The sequence below is a fragment of the Protobothrops mucrosquamatus genome, unplaced genomic scaffold (assembly GCF_001527695.2).
Source record: "Protobothrops mucrosquamatus isolate PMUCROS unplaced genomic scaffold, P.Mucros_1.0 scaffold3593, whole genome shotgun sequence".
Taxonomy (NCBI): domain Eukaryota; kingdom Metazoa; phylum Chordata; class Lepidosauria; order Squamata; family Viperidae; genus Protobothrops; species Protobothrops mucrosquamatus.
This window is the reverse complement of record NW_015389557.1, coordinates 72,083-94,721: the sequence shown is the minus strand read 5'-3', so window position 1 is coordinate 94,721 and position 22,639 is coordinate 72,083. Positions and strand designations below refer to the sequence as shown.

General features: G+C 41.1%; 3 protein-coding genes across 3 annotated transcripts in view; all 3 read left to right on the top strand.

Moving 5' to 3' along the window:
• NLK (nemo like kinase) overlaps positions 1-4,901 on the top strand; it is a 132,843-nt gene extending 127,942 nt beyond the window's left edge. The window contains exons 11-13 of the mRNA XM_015827290.1: positions 276-474; positions 1,295-1,388; positions 4,721-4,901. Of these exons, the coding sequence (XP_015682776.1) occupies positions 276-474; positions 1,295-1,388; positions 4,721-4,775 (348 nt within the window). The 3' untranslated portion in view covers positions 4,776-4,901. The remainder of the gene's footprint in view (positions 1-275; positions 475-1,294; positions 1,389-4,720) is intronic.
• Positions 4,902-10,632: 5,731 nt separating this feature from the next.
• Positions 10,633-14,955, top strand: LOC107297930 (sigma intracellular receptor 2). Its single transcript, XM_015827295.1, has 3 exons — positions 10,633-10,784; positions 12,028-12,172; positions 14,256-14,955. Exons 1-3 carry the CDS (start codon positions 10,668-10,670, stop codon positions 14,504-14,506), a joined length of 513 nt encoding a protein of 170 aa, XP_015682781.1. The 5' UTR covers positions 10,633-10,667; the 3' UTR covers positions 14,507-14,955.
• A 3,291-nt stretch (positions 14,956-18,246) lies between these two features.
• On the top strand, positions 18,247-21,422 carry LOC107297929 (sigma intracellular receptor 2-like). Its single transcript, XM_015827293.1, has 3 exons — positions 18,247-18,366; positions 20,280-20,424; positions 21,136-21,422. The coding sequence occupies exons 1-3, from the start codon at positions 18,253-18,255 to the stop codon at positions 21,384-21,386; spliced, it is 510 nt and encodes a 169-aa protein (XP_015682779.1). The 5' UTR covers positions 18,247-18,252; the 3' UTR covers positions 21,387-21,422.
• The last annotated feature ends 1,217 nt before the right edge of the window (positions 21,423-22,639 follow it).

The window sequence follows — 22,639 nt, the reverse complement described above, 5'->3', positions numbered from 1 at the left end:
GTGAATGCTCCAACACTGGAAGTTTTTAAGAAGAGACTGGACAGCCATTTGTCCGAAATGGTATAGGGTTTCCTGCCTGAGCAGGGGGTTGGACTAGATGACCTTCAAGGTCCCTTCCAACTTTATTATTATTATTATTATTATTATTATTATTATTATTATTATTATTATTATTATTATTATTATTATTATTATTATTGTGTGTGTGTGTGTGTGTGTGTGTGTGATAAACTAAAATCTATATGCAACAATCATTTGTATTTTTCTGTATTCAGTCCAAAAGAATATCCGCTAAGGATGCCTTAGCTCATCCATATCTTGACGAAGGGCGTTTACGATATCACACCTGTATGTGCAAATGTTGTTTTTCAACGTCTACTGGAAGAGTTTACACCAGTGATTTTGAACCCATCACAAATCCTAAATTTGATGATACTTTTGAAAAGAACCTCAGTTCTGTCCGGCAGGTTAAAGGTCAGTATTTTAAACTAGGAAATACCATCCTTTGCACTATTTAGCAATAATGTACACTTGGGATAAATATACATTTCTGTCATTTATACATATTTATACATATTTGTTTGCTTAATACACTTGTATCTCATCAAGTCAGGAAAAGGGCAGTACATCCATTCTTCAGTATTTGCATGGAAAGAATATTTTAGATGGGAAATTTGAGACATTTATGAAATGAATTGTTTTTTTCATAATTCTTCAATCACAGAAGATTGCGGATAGTTTATATTTTAGATTAGTCCCTTTCTCTCAGCCCAACCAACCATACCAGGTTGTTGCTGTGCAGAAAATGGGACACAGCACTAGGTATGTCATAATGAATTCTGCAAAATAAAGCAGGTTATGAATCTAATAAATAAATATGCAAAACAAAACTTTTATTTTTCTTTAAGCATAGGACACATGTGGTATGAGAGGAAAGACAGTAGAAAGCCAGTTTGTGCAATCCTTGTGGAAAATTCGGTCTGAAGTGAATTAAACATTTTACATTTTATTACAATAAACTGATCCGCTGCAGGAATTAGTATGTGTTAGAATGTGAACAATTTTATTGCAAATTTATAGCAGATGTATTTCCTAAATGCACAGTATATAGGTTGGTATTAATTTGTTTACAGCATTCCACAAGGAATCTCCAGTGATTTACAAAAAGCTAAATATAAATCTATAAAAATGTGTCCTCGCCACAAATCACTAGTAAACAATATCCTGTCTTGTACAATTTGCATTGGAAAGCATGAATTTGGATTTTATTTTTTTTCTCCTCCTTTTTTTCCAGAAATAATCCATCAGTTCATTTTGGAACAGCAGAAAGGAAATAGAGTACCTTTATGCATCAATCCACAATCTGCTGCTTTTAAGAGCTTTATTAGGTAACTGTATGTAATCACTTCTGATATTCATTTATTTCCTTAATGGTGAAACATTTTTTTAAAAATCCTCTTTGAATTAAGGACCCTTCCAGTAACATTACCTGCATGCCTGATTTGTTAAGAATGCTTTAAGATTTTGAATGATAGATTTTTGTGGGATCCTTGGTGCTCTCTGAGCTTGGTTGTTCTCTTGCAGATGTTTCATTACCAAACTAGATAACATTACCAATGCTAGACCACAAGTTCTGATGATGTTACCTAGTTTGTTTCCTTGCAGATGTTTCATTACCAATCAAGCACAGAGAGCACTATAAGGACTCACAATCCTGAGTTCCATATGTTCTCTTCTACTGCTAGTTTTTATGTTAACCAAAAGCAGCCAAAATGCGGCACGAAAAGAATTAAACAGTTAGGTTGCTGCCTTGGAATTTTTTGTCTGCCTGTAATCTCCTTTGGATGAATAAAGAAGTAAGAATTTTGCATTGTGGCTGTTTCATCCCATGGAACCAGCTATCCCTTAGCACAGTGTTTCTCAACCTTGACAATTTTAAGGCATGTGGACTTCAACTCCCAGAATTCCACAGCTAGCAATGCTGGCTGTGGAATTCTGGGAGTTGAAGTCCACATGCCTTAAAATTGTCAAGGTTGAGAAACACTGCCTTAGCAGATCACAGCCTGGTATTCAAGCCATTATCTTCCTGTCTAGTTGTGGAAGGAAGAGCATTCAAGCTTCTGCATCATTGGTGTTGAATGGTGCAATATATATGGTAATTTGATGTGAGCAAAGGAAAAACACTCGTCCCCTTAAAGTTTAGAATCAAAATTTAAACTTAGGCAAAAATCAACATAGGAAAGTAAAGTAACAATACAGTTTGTTTAATTTAGATCAGGGGCAGGCAACCTTGGCTCTTTTATGACTCATGGACTTCAACTCCCAGAATTCCTGAGCCAGCATGGCTTAGCATGGAAACCTTTCCCTTTCTCCTCAGCATGGCTGGCTCTGGAATTCTGGGAGTTGAAGTCCACGAGTCATAAAAGAGCCAAGGTTGCCCTACCCCTGATTCAGATGGAGCGAGCAATCTACATTCCGTGGATAATTTCATGCAATCTTCAGCCTTATTTCACAATCCTTGTGCAAGAGAGAAAGCAGAAAGGGAGAGTTCAAGTTACTTCAGTCCTACCCAGCAATACTCAGGAATATGATTTTTGACTTGTCTATCTCTGTTTAAACAACTATGTCCCCCTTTTAAGTGGGTAAACCTCAAGATGGCTTATAATAAATTACACATAAGAGAAGTGTACTCCAAAATACTCTATCCTGTCAGCAGTTGGTCCTTTCACAATAGCCGAGGACACTGGGCATAGTCCTAATTATAATATTTAGTATTAATTGTTGTTGAGGTCTTAAGTGCAAAGCTTCACAAAACCAATGGGAGAAGAATTATTTAAATAACCGAGAACCATAGTGGTTCCATTTAGAATCTTTAAATTAGAGTTCTCTCCTAAGGGGGAAGCAAAAGAATGTAGGCAGAGACATGAGGGACTTTTCCTAAGAATATATGGAAAGAATGAAGATACTGAAGAAAAAAACATAAAATGGATGTTATGTGCCCTAAACCACAAAAATTGAGGACAAACTGAGTTTTGATTAGAGACAAGAGGACTGAACTGTGATAAAAAGGACCTGGTAGAAACTAGTCATGATCTTGGCAGGAGATGACGAAACCATGAATCTAAGTGTTTTTTTAATTTATTTACTATTTATTTATTCAATTTCTATAGTTGCATCTCAACTAAGTGACTCTGGGTGACTTACAGTTCTAAAAGTATAAAACCATTAAAACAATTTAAAACAATAAAAGAATAAAACATCAAAAAATAAATAAATACATACAGCAGCCAAGATAGTTAACCAACCAACAAACGGGGGCCTTAACCCGTTCCAAACTCCAGGCTTAGATACATAGCCAAGTTTTTAAAGCTTTACAAAAAAGCCAACAGGGTTGGGGCCATTCTAATCTCAGAAGGGAGAGGATTCTACAAAGCAGGGGCTACAGCAGAGAAGGGTTTTTTTGCCAATCAGCCCTCTCCCTGGCTAACGGGATCAGCAGCGTGCCCAGTCTGTTGAATCCAACTGGAGAGGTAGAGACACTTGGAAAAAGACAGTCCTTCAGATAACCCAGTTAGGGCTTTAAAAGTGAAAACCAGGACTTTGAATTTCACCCAGAAGCATACTAGTAACCAATGCAGCTCATATAGAAGTGGTGTTACTAGTGCCATGCATCATTTACTGCCCACACAGCTGCATTCTGCACCAGTGGAAGTTTCCAAATGCTCTTCAAGGGTAGCCTCATGTAGATCGCATTGCAGCAATCTAAAACATTGCTGCATGTTGCAGTAATCTTAGGAAGAAAAGTGGGAGGAGCCTTACTTTGCCCCAGGATGCCTTATTCTCCCTAAGCTTCTGCTTTCACTCCCCTATGGTCAAAGCAGAAGAGTATCTTTCTTTCTCAAGGTAGAAATTCTCATCCCTCCTGGGTTGGAAGGGCTTCCGGTTTTATGGTGATTTTTTTAAATTGGATTTATGATTAAAAAAATTTTAATAAATTTTTATTAATAATACAAAATTAAAAACACATTGGACATAGATATGATGTCACTGGTTCCATACATCTTCCAACATTTTACAATAGTATTAGTACTCATATAGACATATAGCTCTTGAACTTTGCTCACTATTTATAATATACTATTAACACTTTTTCCCTTATTTCTATATATCTATCTTTTAAATATACATTTGTCTATAATCTATATTTTATTCTAGCACTATACATTTATCTTGGCTACCCTCTTATTGTCTATCCAATCATAAAATTGTTCCCAGATTTTATAGTACTTGCTTTCACTTTTGTCCTTGAGTTCCCATGTAAGTCTATCCATTTCAGTGCAATTGAAAATTTTCAATATTTCCTCTTCAGTTGGAGTATTTTTCTCTTTCCATTTTTGAGCGAAGGCTATTCGTGCCGCTGTTACTATATGCAGTAGTAAATAATTTGTGTCTTTCTTATATATTTTTTCTATAATTCCCAATAAGAAAAATTCCGGTTTGGCTTCTATATCTATTTGCAAAATTTCTTCCAACCACTTCTTTAATAAGTTCCAAAATTTTTGTGCCTTTGGGCATTGCCACCACATGTGATAGTAATTCCCAACGGTACTTCCAGCGTAGGATTTATGATTAAATTTGTGTGTGTGTGTTCTTAGCATTCTCTGTGCCCCTCCAACCTCTTGAGGGGGAAAGTTGATCTTCTCTGTTTATTGCTTTCCAGTTCCACTGTTGCTCAGCCGTCTGAGATGCCACCATCTCCACTGGTCTGGGAATGAAAGTGGAAGATACAGTATACTACTGAAGACACAATGTAGCTTTCCACTGGATTCTGGGATTTGCAATTCTGGAGATTTAATCATGCTTGTACTGTAATTTTACTAATGAAGTTTTAAATTAACAACCACTATCCTTGTATGTTATACAAATAAGAGTTAGTAAAATGTTAACTAGGCTTTTAAATCCTGTCAAAGGTGGGGTTGTGCTTTTAGAAAAAAAAAAGTATATATTTTATCCAGGGTTGCACCTTTTTTTTTTTTTAAATTTATGAATTGTAGTGCAGCTGTGAATCTTGCTTGGCTCGGAACAAAAAGAAAAAAAGGTTGAACCAATTTGTTTTTCTTCAGTTTTAAAAGTGAAATTGTATAAAAGGACAAGCTATTTTGATATTGAACCATTCCTGAAGAATTGGGACTTTTGCTTGAAAAACAAAACAGGGAATACAAAGCTTAATCATGACCAATCATAAAGCCTCATCAGAGGGCAGTGCCCAAGCGTGAGTGGGCACAGTCACCTGGTGGTCACATCCATCTCCATAGCTTCTCCCTAGCAAAGGGGTGATGCCTGTGTGCTGTTTTCCAGTCTGATTTTGTGAGTAGAGAGAATGAGTTTTGACTAGGAGAGAAAAGTGTCTTTTCCTTTGAACCCCTCCCGAGTTATAAATAAATATATATAAATATATATATTTAATCTATTTTTATTAGAAGCTTTTTCTGCTCTTTTTCTTACATGAACCATCCCTTTCTCTTCCCTTCCCTCTGCCCCAGCACGCATTCCATTTGGGGGCTAATATTTAAAAAAAAATCTTGATATCCATTGCCATGGAGAGAGAGTGTGTGTGTGTGAGAGAGAGAGAGAGAGCGCACATGAAAAAGTAGTTTACACATTTTTAGATCTGTGAAACTTGGTGATTTCTTTTTTTTTTTAAATCCTGCACTGGACAGTTGGATGAAAAAGAAATGAAAAAAAAATAGTGGGGGAAAGCACATAGGGAATTATGTTAATTGTATTTGTGTCATTAGGCAAAGCTGTGGAAGTCTTGAAATGTCACAGTAGTAAATAACTTTTATTACTTTTTGGCTAATTCCTTTTTGTGTGTGTTCTGTTCAAACACTGAATTATTCTGTGCATATGTATATATATATATGAACACAAATTGAAGGCCTCTACCTCCTGGAAGTATACAACATGGCTTGTTTACCTCCACCTGATTTTTTTTTTTTTTTAGTCCAGTGTGGAGACTTGAAACTTGAATGTCCCTTCCAACTTTTGTATTTAAAAAAAGGCAAGAAAAATTGAAGACTGTTTTTCAACTGTACAAAGAAATAACAAATGGTCTTGAATTTTTGAATGTTGGTCTGGGATATTAAAAAAATTAAGAGAAACCTTGGTGTTTGTCATGGACAATTAACTGTTAAAGTTATTGTAAGTTATCTGTATTTAGCAGAGTATTTTCAGGAAGGGTGATCTGAGTTGGAACTGGATTCTATTAGTTTACGTTTTTGGAAGTTTTAACTTCAATGAAGTAGTCATTTTGCTGGGGGAAAGAAGACGAATTTTGAATTTCTCAAACAAAGATGCTGAAATATCTTTGTTTTTTTGTGTGGCTCCTGAGAATTTAAAGCAAACAAAACCAACTGCAACATTTCAATGAACTTGAACGAGAATCGTGTTTTTAACTTAAAAAGAGCCCATGAAGACACTGGTATGAAAGGTAAAATCTCAGAGGTTGGTCTGTTAAATGTGGCACACTTGCGGGTCACTTTGTACAATGTAGATTTTGAAGTACAGTGGTGAAAACATTAAATGTGACATTTGAAACAAATAAGCAAACAAACTTCCATGACTATGTCGTTGTCGTTGTTGTTTTTCTGTCCTTCTACTGATTTGGGGCATGTGTGAATCTCTTGCTGATTCAATTCATTAATAATGGATTTGGACTCTTCCAGAGATTTGTTATATAAAGCTGCATTTAAAGAAGGCCATTGTGGGGTCAGGGAGAGTTGGTTGACAAACTGGAGCTTCTGATTATTTACATCAGCAGTTCTCAACCTATGGGTCGCGACCCCATTTGGGGTCGATCGACCATTTCACAGGGGTCGCCAAGCAAGGCTGTCCGCCTTTTTTTTCCCCTTTTCCGGCGGGTGCCTTACCTCTCTTGAGCTGGGCCAGCTGGTGGTCGGCCTGCTCCGTCTCTGCCGCTTGCCAGCTACGCCTCGGCCGGCGCAGGGGGCGGAACCACGCATGCGCAGCACTCCTGGGCAGGGAAAGTCCTCAACTTACGACCGGTTGGGTAGTCCTCGACTTACGACCGGTTTAGTCCTCGACTTACAACCGGTTCAGTCCTCGACTTACGACCGGTTGGGGGTCGCGGCATTAAAAAGGTTGAGAACCACTGATTTACTTTATGACTGACATTCCAGGGTTGGCAACTAAATGTAACTGCAGGACTGAGGCTAAGGTAGGGTTTTCCCTATTAATTGGGGTGAGAATTCTAGAACTTTCTTCACTCATGGGCAATAGGTTCTTGCCTCAAGGGCTGGACATCACACTTTTGAGAGGGATTCAGACAAAGTAGAAGACATTTATAGAAATAAACATGAATGATGAAGGAACAGGAAGCTAAATTCAAAGAGAAAATAGAGGAACTGGGGTGTTTAGACGTGAACAAAGTGTCCTCTTCATGGGCCTTTCATTTGTAAAGAGGCAAAAGTTTAGCCAATAAATATACTTATTTTAACTAAGGGAGGAAGTGCTGAATTCTTGCCACTGTATCCAAAATAATAGTTTCAAAACTATTATTTAGCAACGCTTTTTCCAAGTAATTTTTAATAAAATACATAAGCTTATCCTTCTGATTTTTGACTACCCCTGGTTTACATCTTTCTTTATTTAGCAAACTAATCTTTTACTCTCTTCAAAAGTTTTTGTGCAATAATCATACAAAGCAATAATAGTTCCTTAAAACCTGTGTATTTTATAAGAGTCCTGTAAAATTAATGGCTCAGAGTATTTTTCCTATAAAGGTCTTAAGTCTCAAAATGAAGAGAAAAAGGTTATGTTGGCTTATATCTTAATATTTTCATTGCAGCAGCTCATTGCTGCACTGTTGAGATTTTGGCTGAACCTCAGAGATGGGTGATATTCACACTTTTTCAGCTGCATGTGATATTTCTTTGCTAACATATTGTCAACACTTTTCGGGAGATAAGCTACAAAGTTAAATTTGTACTATATTAAAGGTAATACTGCAGTGGTAAATTGGCATTTCCCTTTGCTACACTGGAGGCAAGTGGCATGTTAAGTAATGAGAGCAATTATGGAATGTAGAGGCAATAACCTTTCATCAGTTGATAAACTATTAACATAGCAACATGGAGAATGCTAATACCGGCTTGTAAGGCTAATAATGACAAGTGAGAATCATGTGAATTACAGGTATTCCTCGACTTACGACCTCAACTGAACCCAAAATTTCTGTTACTAAGCGAGACGTTTACCCCATTTTACGATCTTCCTTGCCACAGTTGTTAAGTGAATCGCTGCAGTTGTTAAGTTAGTAACACACTTGTTAAGAGAACCTGGCTTCCCCATTGACTTTGCATGTCAGAAGATTAGAAAAGAGCATCACGTGACCCCAGGATACTGCAACCGTCATAAATATGAACCAGTTGCCAAGCATCCGAATTTTGATCACGTAATCATGGGGGTGCTACAACGGTCATAAGTAAAAAACGATTATAAGTTGCTTTTTTCAGGACCATTGTAACTTTGAACAGTCACTAAATAAACTCTTGTAAGTGAGCACTACCTGTACAGGTGGCATCTCAATGGCTTTTTTCAGGACCATTGTAACTTTGAACAGTCACTAAATAAACTCTTGTAAGTGAGCACTACCTGCACAGGTGGCATCTCAGATTAAATATCTGGATGAATAGCAATAGTTATATACCACTTCACAGAGCTGTATAGCCCTTTTAAAGAAGTTTACAGGATCAGCCTATTGCCCCCAACAATCTAGGTCCTCATTTTACCGACCTCGGAAGGATGGAAGTCTGAGTCAACCTTGAGCCAGTGAGAATCGAACTGCCGAACTGCTGGCAGCCATCAGTCAAAAGAAGTAGCCTGCAGTACTGCATTCTAAAACCACTGGGTCACCAGGGCTCCTTAGTTGGCAGCATTAGCAGTTTCCACTGGTGTTTGCTGCCATGTAGTGGTTATCTAAATTCTTGTAGCTTAGATATAGTAGCCCTATAATAATACATACAAAGTGCTTTAAATAGTTGGAAGCAATGCAAAGTGTACAATTTTGTCAACCTTCAAAAACCGGCTCCCTTCTGTAAAATGGCATCTTTGACCATTTAATAAAATATTACTTGTTTAACGAAAGTATTACAGCTAAAAGAAGCAACTGTTAGTGTTTCTCATTCTCAGAAATCCAAGCAACCTCTTCTGCTGAGATACGGGCAAACACCTTTAAAAAGCCAAAAAAGAGGTTTGATTATGGATGTGTTTCAGATGTGCAGATGGAATGAATTAATTTAAACAAAACTACAATATTCTAAAATAATGCAGCCTCAAAGTTTAACAGAAGCACAGAGCTCTGATCATAAACCTCCTGATGTGGCTGCCCCGACCTGCTTAATTGTTGACTTTGCACATTTTAAAAAGTGGATGAAAATCTATTTTTCGGATTACATTTCCGTATAGACCAAATCTTGCCAAGTTGATACTCCTCCAACAGCATGGCCACAGCTCACTTGGCACATTATTCCATGTGGCTTTAATTCCAGAATCCAGAATGTTCTAGCCTTTTCCAAAGTATCCTCTACAAAACAACAAAACAGTAGTGTACTGAGACCCAATTAAGCCTCTTCCACCAGGAAGATTCATTCAGTTGAAAGCTAGAATGTAAACTTCATCATCTAAGCCAGGGGTCTTCAAACTTGGCCCTTTTATGACTTGTGGACTTCAGCTCCCAGAATTGCTCAGCCAGACGTGCCTGGCTGAGGAATTCTGGGAGTTGACGTCCACAAGTCATAAAAGGGCCAAGTTTGAAGACCCCTGATCTAAGCCCAGTGTTTCTCCGTTTTGGCGAGTTTAAGAATTCTGCAGCCAGCATGCTGAAGAGATGACGTCCACATCTCTTAAACTTGCCAGGGTTGACCCTTGGCTCAAATAGATAAATAGCCAAGTAGACATTTGCCAGGGTTGAGAAACACTCTCCAACTTTCTGGAATCCAACTAATGTTGAAGAGCAAGTCACCTTCTGACATCCCAAACTCGCCAAATCACATTTTTTAACCCACATGGGTGTGTCAGAATTTTGGCAATTTTAAGATTTGTGAACTCCCAAGTCTGCGAGTTGAAGTCCACGAGGTCTTAAAAGTTGCCAAGATTGGGCACCCGGATCTACACCATTGTATGGACCCAACCTATGCAGGTCCATTGTATGGACCCAACCTATGCAAGGCATGATTAAATTTCGGGCAAGCATATCCGCAGACCCACCCAATGTTCCTTAGACGTCCTTCCATCCTTCAAGGCTTTGCTATTTTCCTGGTTTCTTCTTGGGAACTGCGTTGGATTAAAGAGAGGCTGCGAGGCTTCCCCCCACCCCCTTCCCCTTTTCCCCGCTCCGGCAGCCGCCGCATCCAATCTCGGCTGATCTCCAATAGCAAAACTCGGCGGAACGTGGGAAATTGTCCAGTTGGATCCGGGGTGAAATTAGGTGGCGAAGACTTTCCTACTGCCCCGAAGGACAACCTGGAGAAGTGGGCGTAGCCAGCTGGGCAAGAGGCCACACCCCCTCCAAGGAGAGCCAATGGGTGCAGAGAAAAGCGATCGTTCGTTCCCGGCGCTTGCCAGCTCGCCTTCACAGCGGAGGGGCGATGGCGGCGGCGGCGCGCGTCCTCGAGTGGATCTTCGCCTTCTACTTCCTCACTCACATCCCGATCACTTTACTCTTCGATTTGCAGCCGTTGCTGCCTGGAGTTTACCCTTCCGCCGTAAGTAGAGAGGAACCGCCGAGCTTGTGCGGCTGTTCCAACCTAAAGCGCCGGGGATCTGCCTCGCTTAAGAATCTGGCACCGGGTCCTTTGCGTATCTAGTGCGGAAAACTTGCTCGAGGACGCTGAAGAACCGGGATTCTTTGGGGAATGGGGGAAGCTGCATGGAGCATCTAGCTCTGGATGAGTCTAAGGCAGGGGTTCTCAACCTTGGCAACTTTAAGACTTGTGGACTTCAATTCCCAGAATTCCTCAGCCAGCTTTGCTGGCTGAGGAATTCTGGGAATTGAAGTCCACAAGTCTTAAAGTTGCCAAGGTTGAGAACCCCTGGTCTAAGGAGAGATGGGAAGTTCCAGCACGTCTCCCACCTGGGATATCCCTGTGGCTTGACTGGATTACCACTGGGGGCTGTTCTGAGACAGCGCTTTCAACACTCTGGGATTGGGAAACAGGTTGTACTATGTCCCAAAGGTCAGAATTTGCAAGCGAGCCTGTTGGGCAAAAGCTGGGCTTTATTCCGGCAATCTTTCAATAGTTTCTGTGTATCTGACTGATATAACTAGATCAGGGGTAGGCAACCTTGGCTCTTTTATGACTCGTGGACTTCAACTCCCAGAATTCCTGAGCCAGCCATGCTGAGGAGAAAGGGAGAGGTTTCCATGCTGAGCCATGCCGGCTCAGGAATTCTGGGAGTTGAAGTCCACGAGTCATAGAAGAGCCAAGGTTGCCTACCCCTGAAACTAGATCATAATGTATGCAGATCTTTTCCTTGTGTCGTATATATTGTTTGTTTGAAAGGGTTTGCAAAGTGTCTTAAATTCTTGCTTTTATTGTACGCCGTCCACTAATATGGGGTCCTATAAATTTACCTCATTTACCTTTACCTCATCCCTTAAGACTGCAAGCAAGCACCAAGGACTCCTCAGTTGAATCTTCAACAACAGATGGTCTCTTCTATTGGCCTGCAAAAGTTGTAATCAGAACCTATCACATAGTTTGAGAAATAAGGAAAAATCCCCCCATGCTAACAAAAAAGGCCACACCAACTGGTGCCAAGTTCTACCTACATGCTTTGCATCAGTCTCCCACCCAACAGTAAAATGGGGCAGGGTTTCTATTACACAGTTGCAATGCCAATTGAATGTCATTGCTCCACCCCACCATAAATGGAAGATTAAAAGGAAGATTTAGGTGCCCCCTCCTCCTCCTCCTTACTCACCAACCATTTTCTCTGTTCCTAAAGCTGTCCGATGTGATGACTTGGTACACAACTACTTTCAAGGATTCATTAATGGCAAACCCAGAACCCTGGTTCAAGTGTTTCTTTTGCTTCGAAATTTTTCCCCAACTGTTTTTCTTTCCCGTGGCTGCTTACGCCTTCTGGAAAGGTAAGTGTGCAAGTTTGTGTGAAGCAGGTGAGCATGGCATTGGGAGGGCACAGAACCCTTCTCTCTTCTTGGAGAGAAGAATGCAAGTATTTCCCAATGGAGTTTGAAGGTCAAGAAGCATAATAATAATAATAATAATAATAATAATAATAATAATAATAATAATAATAATAATAATAATAATAATAATAATAATAATAATAATAATATTTTAAAAAGTTGGAAGGGACCTTGGAGGTCATCTAGTCCAACCCCCTGCTCAGGCAGGAAACCCTATACCATCTCGGACAAATGGCTGTCCAGTCTCTTCTTAAAAACCTCCAGTGTTGGAGCATTCACCACTTCTGGAGGCAGGTGGTTCCACTGGCTAATTGTTCTGTCAGGAAGTTTCCTTAGTTCTAGGTTGCTTCTCTCCTTGATTAGTTTCCATCCGTTGCTTCTTGTCCTGCCTTCAGGCACTTTGGAGAATAGCTAGACTCCCTCTTCTTTGTGGCAGCCCCTGAGATATTGGAACACTGCTATCATGTCCCCCCTCGTCCTTCTCTTCATTAAACTAGACATACCCAATTCCATCAACTGCTTTACCCAATTCCTTATATGCTTTAGCCTCCAATCCCCTAATCATCTTTGTTGCACTTCTCTGTACTCTTTCTAGAATCTCAAAATCTTTTTTACATCGTGGTGACCTAAACTGGATGCAGTATTCCAAGTGTGGCCTTACCAAGGCATTGTAAAGTGGTATTAATACTTCGCGTGATCTTGATTCTATCCCTCTTTTAATGCAGCCTAGCACTGTGTTGGCTTTTTTGGCAGCTGCAGCACACTGCTGGCTCATATTTAAGTAATTGTCCACTAGGACATTCATGAGATCCATCAGACTCCGAAGCTTTTATGCTGGATTGGACAGACTGTTGGCAGCCTGAACACGGTTATCTATTTTTTCTGAAATAATTTAAAAAAAAAACTTTATGGCACAATTTGAAGTAGTCCTTGACTTATAACCATTCATTTAGTGACTGTTCTAAGTTACAGTGGAATTGCAAAAAGCGGCTTACGATCAGTCTTCGCATTTATGACTGTTGCAGTGTCCCCATGGTCACATGATCAAAATACAGGTGCTTAGCAACTGGCATGTATTTATAATTGTTACAGCATCCCGCAGTCATGTGATAATAAAATAATAACAATAATAATAAACCCTTTATTATCAAAGTATAACATGTATACAGTGAAATTGGCTGACCCTCCCTCTGTGCCCCCCCCTCACCACAAACTCACGGTGACTACAAACTCCCAACTTATTTCACCCTGTGAACTAATTGCATATCACGCCGGCCTCACGAGTCTGTCATGCATAAAGTTATAAAGTTATGTCCCATTCAGAAGCCTGATGGCCCATGAATAAAAGCTGTTCTTCAGCCTGTTGGTACAGCTGGCTATGTTTCTGTATCTCCTACCCGATGGTAGGAGAGTAAAAAGGTACCAATCAGGGTGTGAGTCATCCCTGAGAATTTTCCTCACTCTGCCAAGGCAACGGGCCCTGGCAATGTCATCCAGTGGAGTCAGGGAACAGCCCACGATGTCTTGTGCCGTGCTCACCACCCTCTGCAATACCTTCCTGTCCGCGGCTGTCAGGCCAGCATACCAAACCACAATACAATATGTGAGAACGCATTCAATAGTAGACCGGTAGAAGGTCATGAGTTGTCGTTTTACCCTGTTCTTCCACAGGGTAGGTGGTAGGTGTTCTTCCGCAGGTGCAAATGGTAAATGATTCCCATTTGCACCTTCCCAATTGGCATCCAACAAGCCAAGTCAATAGGGAAAGCTGAATTCACTTAACAGCCATGTAATTTATTTAACTGCAGTGATTTTGCTTAACAACCGTGGCAAAAAAAATCCTAAAATTGACCTGACTCGGTTAACAACCACCTTGTTAGCAAGGCAAATTCTCATCCCAATTGTTGTTGTAAGTCGAGGACTGTTAATATTTACATATGTATGCAAATTAGGAAATGAGCACTTAAGTCTTGACCTAGGGTTGCAATTATTAAAAAAAAAAAACCTGTTTTTTTTAATGCAGGGAACTGCAAGTGGATCCGGACTCCTGTAATTATGTACACAACGCACGTAATCACAACGGTGGTTGCTTGCCTGGCTCACATTCTGTTTACTGATTTCTCCAACGCCAAAGTCCCGGCTCCACAGACCCTGCAGGAACGCCTGACCCTGTCTGCTTTCTATGCTCCTTTCTTAGCAATTTCCCTTGCGATGCTGCTTTTTGTATTGTTCAGCTCTGCTTATAAGGCAGTTGAAAAAAAGAAGAAGAAATAAAACCTTTGGCCCTTCTCTTTTGGGAAGGAAAATGTGCCAATTTAATCAAGGACAGTGTGCGTGTTTCCTGATACTATCAAACTGATAGGGGAACAAATTTTTTTAAAAAGGAATTGTCTCCACATATGATTGATAGGCTTCAAAATGGCAAATGCAGTTCAGAGTGTGTGCAAAGTGATATATGTTGGCAGAGAATTCTTTACTACAGCTGTATTTTGATACAATTTGAAAGGGAATATTGAACTCATTGATAGGTATGTCAAATAGTGTCCTACGACTTGATTTATTTTTTTTCTTTGCCCCTTCTCAGAAAATACTTTTAAAACTTTAAAAAGTTTCTTTTGTAGAGTCAGTATAGAAAAGTTATCCAAATCACTCTTCTTGTTTGTTAATTTTATGTTCCTTTTAATTATTAAAATATCAATCAGTTTAATCTGTTATATGCAGTGTATTATCTTTTTTCATGTTGTTCTTGTAGCTTGTCATTTTTAAATCCACATTCAAATCAATTTCAGTTCTGTATTATCTTTTTTCTATAACATCACTTATACATCATCTACGATGACAGACATTCTTAAAATTAACTGCTGAGTCCATTGTTCATAAATATTCTTCAAAAATTCCAATGTTAAAATATTTTGCTCCAATCTATGTTGACTCATTAAGTATTCTTCTCCTTTAATTGTGATCTTTCATTTCTTCTAGTTCAGTTTAGTGTACTATCTAGTTCGCTTTAGTGTACTACCTAATCATTATTTTTCCTAAAGAATCTAAACAACAGCAATTTCCCACAGGAAAGATTCTTATATATTAGTTCTAATTCTTATAATTAATTTCAGATTCTTATTTCAAATCCATCTGGACTCTTACCCCATTTTTAACTTTCCAAAATCAACACTCTAAACACCTTTCTGCTGTCTATTCCAAAAAGTTAAAAAAAATCTGAGTTGTTGAACTTATACTTGAAACTTCTTTCACTAAGAAGGAGACTCACCCAGTGAATGAGATAAAAGCATGACATTCTGCAGGTTCTTAGTAGTTGAAAAGCAGTTTTAAAAAAAAGCTATTCCAAAACTGATTAAGAAATGAGGCTTGTTCAAGCTTTGTGTCCATATAGGCTACGTTACAAATGGGGGCTTAGATGGAATCCCTTGAATCCAGCTGCACGACTCATAAGCCGACTGAAAAAAACTTTGATTTCTGCAGCCTATTCACAAAGAGCAGCTATGCAGAGTACTTGTGGCAATCTCACGATCTCTCCTTTCTCTGGAGCGATTTCACCAGCCACAATCCATCCAGCCTCCAATCTCCGCCATAAATACTGTCCCCATTCCTTCAGGGAATCTAGCTCACCCTGTCTTCATTAGAAGTCTCCCTCCAGCAGTATTTAAGATCTAGCTCTACTGAATTTAAGATCTAGCTCTACTGAATGAAAAATTACAACCGATAAAATTACAATTGTGTACTAGCGTAGACAATAGAAGATGATATATAGGTCCAGATTCTTACCTGTGGGACAATGAAGTTGTTATAGGTAAGAATATATAGTGGGGCTCATAATACTTTGCCTCCTATTATTCTGGAAATAAAAGAGACTACAGTAAAGACAGGAAGTCCTCTTTTAGTGTGTGTCACACATGAACTACTATTTTAGTAGCAAAAGGAAGATTTTTCATTGACTCAGTTCTTTTACATTATTGGAGTTTGGACACATTGTGTTTTCAATTTCCTCTTACTGTCCTGTTCATGAGCTCCCAAATTTTATCCAGTGAATGCACTTTTAAGATATTCACAAAGATTGAGCAAAAACTGCATCTCTGTAAGACAGGTGGTCCTCATTTCCAACCAGCTGGCCTCAAAGGGAAGAAGAATTCTATTTTCTGAAGAGGTTTGATGACTCCCATCTCATGAACCCCATGTCACTTTGACAGGGTAACAGTGTTGCCACATTTGTTTGCCTGTGTGGCCACTTGCCAAGTAGCAGCAAGTTCACTTTCCATCCTGCTATTCTTGCAGGAATGCCATGCCTTCTTTATTGGTGCTGAAACCTTTGCGCTGGACTTCTCTTTTTCTCCTTCGGTGAAGCTTTCTCCAGCATGCTGTCCTCAGATGCCTTAGACTTCTGTTCTGAACAGCCATGCTGAAAAGCATCCACATTCATTATACTACTGAACTTCCCTCATGAGAGAATCCTTTTACTTTTCCCATACTCCTGGACGAGCAGTTGTGGTTAATTTAAACAAAGCGACAATATTCTAAAATAATGCAGCCTCAAAGTTTAACAGAAGCACAGAGCTCTGATCATAAACCTCCTGATGTGGCTGTCTGGACCTGCTTCATGGTTGACTTTGCACATTTTAAAAAGTGGATGAAAATCTATTTTTCTGATTACACTTTTGTATAGACTGAATCTTGCCAAGTTGATACTCCTCCAACAGCATGGCCACAGCTCACTTAACACACTATATTCCATGTGGCTTTAATTCCAGAATCCAGAATGTTCTAGCCTTTTCCAAAGTATCCTCTACAAAACAACAAAACAGTAGTGTACTGAGACCCAATTAAGCCTCTTCCACCAGGAAGATTCATTCAACTGATGGCTAGAATTTAAACTTCATTATCTAAGCCAGGGGTCTTCAAACTTGGCGTGCCTGGCTGAGGAATTCTGGGAGTTGAAGTCCACAAGTCATAAAAGGGCCAGGTTTGAAGACCCCTGATCTAAGCCCAGTATTTCTCCGTTTTGGCAAGTTTAAGAAATGTGGACTTTAACTCTCAGAATTCTGCAGCCAGCATGCTGAAGAGATGACGTCCACATCCCTTAAACGTGCCAGGGTTGACCCTTGGCTCAAATAGATAAATAGCCAAGTAGACATTTGCCAGGGTTGAGAAACACTCTCCAACCTATTGGAATCCACGACCAACGTTGAAGAGCAAGTCAACATTTGACATCCCAAACTCGCCAAATCACATTTTTTAACCCACATGGGTGTGTCAGAACTTTGGCAATTTTAAGATCTGTGGACTCCCAAGTCTGCGAGTTGAAGTCCACGAGGTCTTAAAAGTTGCCAAGATTGGACACCCAGATCTACACCATTGTATGGACCCAACCTATGCAGGTTATTTAAGGGTATTTTTGATTAAGCTAGGCATGATTAAATTTCGGGCAAGCATATCCGCAGACGCACGCAATGTTCCTTAGACGTCCTTCCATCCCTCAAGGCTTTGCTATTTTCCTGGTTTCTTCTTGGGAACTGCGTTGGATTAAAGCAGGGGTAGTCAACCTTGGCTCTTTTATGACTCGTGGACTTCAACTCCCAGAATTCCTGAGCCAGCATGGCTCAGCATGGAAACCTCTCAATTTCTCCTCAGCATGGCTGGCTCAGGAATTCTGGGAGTTGAAGTCCATGAGTCATAAAAGAGCCAAGGTTGCCTACCCCTGGATTAAAGAGAGGCTGCGAGGCTTCCCCCCACCCCCTTGCCCTTTTCCCCGCTCCGGCAGCCGCCGCATCCAATCTCGGCTGATCTCTAATAGCAAAACTCGGCGGAACGTGGGAAATTGTCCAGTTGGATCCGGGGTGAAATTAGGTGGCGAAGACTTTCCTATTGCCCCGAAGGACAACCTGGAGAAGTGGGCGTAGCCAGCTGGGCAAGAGGCCACACCCCCTCCAAGGAGAGCCAATGGGTGCAGAGAAAAGCGGTCGTTAGTTCCCGGCGCTTGCCAGCTCGCCTTCACACCGAGAGGGGCGATGGAGGCGGCGCGCGTCCTCGAGTGGATCTTCGCCTTCTACTTCCTCACTCACAGCCCGATCACTTTACTCTTCGATTTGCAGCCGTTGCTGCCTGGAGTTTACCCTTCCGCCGTAAGTAGAGAGGAACCGCCGAGCTTGTGCGGCTGCTCCAACCTAAAGCGCCGGGGATCTGCCTCGCTTAAGAATCTGGCACCGGGTCCTTTGCGTATCTAGTGCGGAAAACTTGCTCGAGGACGCTGAAGAACCGGGATTCTTTGGGGAATGGGGGAAGTTGCATGGACCATCTAGCTCTGGATGAGTCCAACGAGAGATGGGAACTTCCAGCGCGTCTCCCACCTGGGATATCCCTGTGGCTTGACTGGATTACCACTGGGGGCTCCTCTGAGACAGCGCTTTCAACACTCTGGGATTGGGAAACAGGTTGTACTATATCAGAATTTGCAAGTAAGCCTGTTGGTTCATTGAATAGGGCCCCAGGTCTATGCTTTACCTCATCCCTTACAGCAGTGGTTCTCAACCTTTTTAATGCCGCGACCCCAACCGGTCATAAGTCGAGGACTAAACCGGTCGTAAGTCGAGGACTAAACCAGTTGTAAGTCGAGGACTACCCAACCGGTCGTAAGTCAAGGACTTTCCCTGCCCGGGAGTGCCGCGCATGCGTGGTTCCGCCCCCTGCGGCGGCCGAGGCATAGCTGGCAAGCGGCAGAGACAGAGCAGGCCGACCACCAGCTGGCCCAGCCCAAGGGAGGTAAGGCACCCGCCGGAAAAGGGGGAAAAAATGGCAGACAAAAAAAATGGTGGACAGCCTTGCTTGGCGACCCCCGTGAAATGGTCGATCGACCCCAAATGGGGTCCTGACCCACAGGTTGAGAACCGCTGCCTTACAGCCTTCTGAAAAAATGAAGACAGAGGCTGTGACTACAGTTTAATTCTTCAAGTGGGTCCACACTTAAAAAATTGTGGATCCACTTGAAGAATTAAACTGTAGTCACAGCCTCTATCTTCATTTTGAAAATAGAGATGATGGAAAGAGGCAGAAAAAGTGATGTGGTCCAAGCAAGGGGCTGTGCAACAGATTACAAGTGACTTGTCCTCCCAAGATATTGAACGTTGCTGTGAAATCAACCCATTTTCAAGCTTCACATAATTCACTCAATATGGGTTGGGTTCAGGCAACTGCTAAAGCCACCAGCAGACTAGAAGGCAGAATTAGCCATATGTAGTGTGAACTCTGTTGTTAAGGCAAGAACTGACCTATTGAACGCTGCTTTGATACAGCTGGGGAGGGAATAGGAGAGAGACCAGGAGGGCTATAAATGGAAAGGGACAGTCTGAAGAGGGTTTCCTTCAAGTTGTGTCTAGGCCCCTTAGTGAGGGAGCCCCTTGCTTGTCACTCAGCATAGGTACTTGATACCCTAAACTAAACCAGGGGAAGGCAATCTTGACTCTTTTATGACTTGTGGACTTCAATACCCAGAATTCCTGAACCAGCCATGCTGACTCAGGAATTCTGGGAGTTGAAGTCCACAAGTCATAAAAGAGCCAAGGTTGCCTACCCCTGCCCTAAACAAACAACTACCAAGGAGAAAAGCCAACATCAGCAGGGCAAGCTACTGTATATAAACAGGGGGTAAACTCCATGATGCTGTTACTTTGTCTGGTCATAAAATGTCTGCAAGCAGGCTCAGAGAGCACCAAGGACTCCTCAGTTGAATCTTCAACAATGGATGGTCTCTTCTATTGGCCTGCAAAAGTTGTAATCAGAACCTATCACATAGTTTGAGAAATAAGGAAAAATCCCCCCATGCTAACAAAACAGGCCACACCAACTGGTGCCAAGTTCTACCTACATGCTTTGCATCAGTCTCCCACCCAACAGTAAAATGGGGCAGGGTTTCTATTACACAGTTGCAATGCCAATTGAATGTCATTGCTCCACCCCACCATAAATGGAAGATTAAAAGGAAGATTTAGGTGCCCCCCTCCTCCTCCTTACTCACCAACCATTTTCTCTGTTCCTAAAGCTGTCCGATATGATGACCTGGTACACAACTACTTTCAAGGATTCAATAGTGGCAAGCCGAGAACCCTGGTCCATGTCTTTCCTTTGCTTCGAAGCTTTTCCACAACTGTTTTTCTTTCCTGTGGCTGCTTACGCCTTCTGGAAAGGTAAGTGTGCAAGTTTGTGTGAAGCAGGTGAGCATGGCATTGGGTGGGCAGAGAATCATGATAAATTGTTCTTGGAGAGTATTTCCCAATGGAGTTTGAAGGTCAAGAAGCATCCATCGGACTCATGCTGGATTGGACAGACTGTTGGCAGCCTGGACAGGCTTATCTATTTTTTCTGAAATAATGAAAAAAAAACCTTTTTATGGCACAATTTGAAGTAGTCCTTGACTTATAACCATTCGTTTAGTGACTGTTCTAGGTTACAGTGGAATTGCAAAAAGTGACTTACGATCAGTCTTCGCATTTATGACTGTTGCAGTGTCCCCATGGTCACATGATCAAAATACAGGTGCTTAGCAACTGGCATGTATTTATAACTGTTACAGCATCCTGCAGTCATGTGATTCCCATTTGCACCTTCCCAATTGGCATCCAACAAGCCAAGTCAATAGGGAAAGTTGAATTCACTTAACAGCCATGTAATTTATTTAACTGCAGTGATTTTGCTTAACAACCGTGACAAAAAAAATCCTAAAATTGACCTGACTCGGTTAACAATCCCCGTGTTAGCAAGGGAAATTCTCATCCCAATTGTTGTTGTAAGTCGAGGACTACTAGTATTTACATATGTATGCAAATTAGGAAATGAGCACTTGAGTCTTGACCTAGGATTGCAGTTATTTAAAAAAAAACACGTTTTTTTTAATGCAGGGAACTGCAAGTGGATCCGGATTCCTGTAATTATCTACGCAACGCACGTAATCACAACGATGTCTGCCTGCCTGGCTCACATTCTGTTTACTGATTTCTCCAACGCCAAAGTCCCGGCTCCACAGACCCTGCAGGAACGCCTGACCCTGTCTGTTGTCTACGCTCCTTTCTTAGCAACTTCCCTTGTGATGCTGCTTTTTGTATTGTTCAGCTCTGCTTATAAGCCAGTTGAAAAAAAAAAGAATAAATAAAACCTTTGGCCCTTCTCCTTTGGGAAGGAAAATGTGCCAATTTGATCAAGGGCAGTCTGTGTGTTTGTGTTCCTAGGGGAGCAGAGTAGGGACTAGGCCTCAGTGTGCCTGTCAGAGGGAAAATATTCTCCGGAGGGATCTTAGAAAACCACCCTGAACCAGTGTTACACCACAAAACCTGCTTTTCTCGTAAAAGGAGTCGTTTCACCAATATGAGGTGAAGAGAGCATCAGACGGTGTGGGAATTGAGAGCTGATCGGTTACCCCACACCACCTTTCTTAAACCGCAGGAAAAATTCCAGATGAAAATGTGCTGATGCTTCTCCTATGTGAAAAGAGACCATGGGGAAATTTAATTGACATTTTTCTATGTTAGGAATTATTTCTTCTCTGCGGTACAGATTTGGTATTCCAGCATCTCTGGCCAACAATTCTGGAAGGAGAGGGTAAAGTTGGCGGATGCAGGTTAAAAAGAGAGTGGGGCTTGACTGGATAGTTGCAACTGTCATCTTGACTATTTTGACCTTCACTTTAAACCCCCTTTCCAAAAGATCAATTTCTATACCAATGTTTCTCAACTTTGGTAACTTTTTAACATGTGTTGCCATGCTGGCTGGGGAATTCTGGGGGTTGAAATCCACACATCTTAAAGTTACCGAACTTGAGAAACACTGTCCTACACAATGCCCAAACATCATGGGAGATTGGGCTGGGAACCTATTCATCTGAGTGAGTCTCACCACAACCAGCTCCAACACCTTGCCTTCAGGGCTGGGGTGCAGCTACACAATCATGCAACTGCAGGATGTTGTCATTGGAGGGTGGGTGTTTCTATCTGTGATTCTTCTAGGGGTTGAGAGGGAGGGACTGGCCCCGAGGACCCAGCTAGTTTCATGCCTATAAGCAGGACTAACTCCTGCTTTTGACTGCCTGAACCCAATCCGTATTCAGTGGATTGTGTGAAGCTTGAAAATGGGTTGATTCAATAGCAAAGTTCATTAGGTTGTGAGACGAGGACACTTGTGATCGCTTTGTAATGCACAACCTCTTCTTGGACTACACAGTCTTTTTCAACATTTAAAACCCTGTGGAACAACTTGAAAAATGAAATTTTAGTTACAGCCTCTATCTTCATGTTTTTCAGAAGCCTGAGAGGGGCGAGATGAGGGACACACTTGCAGCTGTATTTGTTTTAAAAAAAAATACCTATCATTATCTACACCTGTCTGTCCATCCATCCATCCTCAAATGCT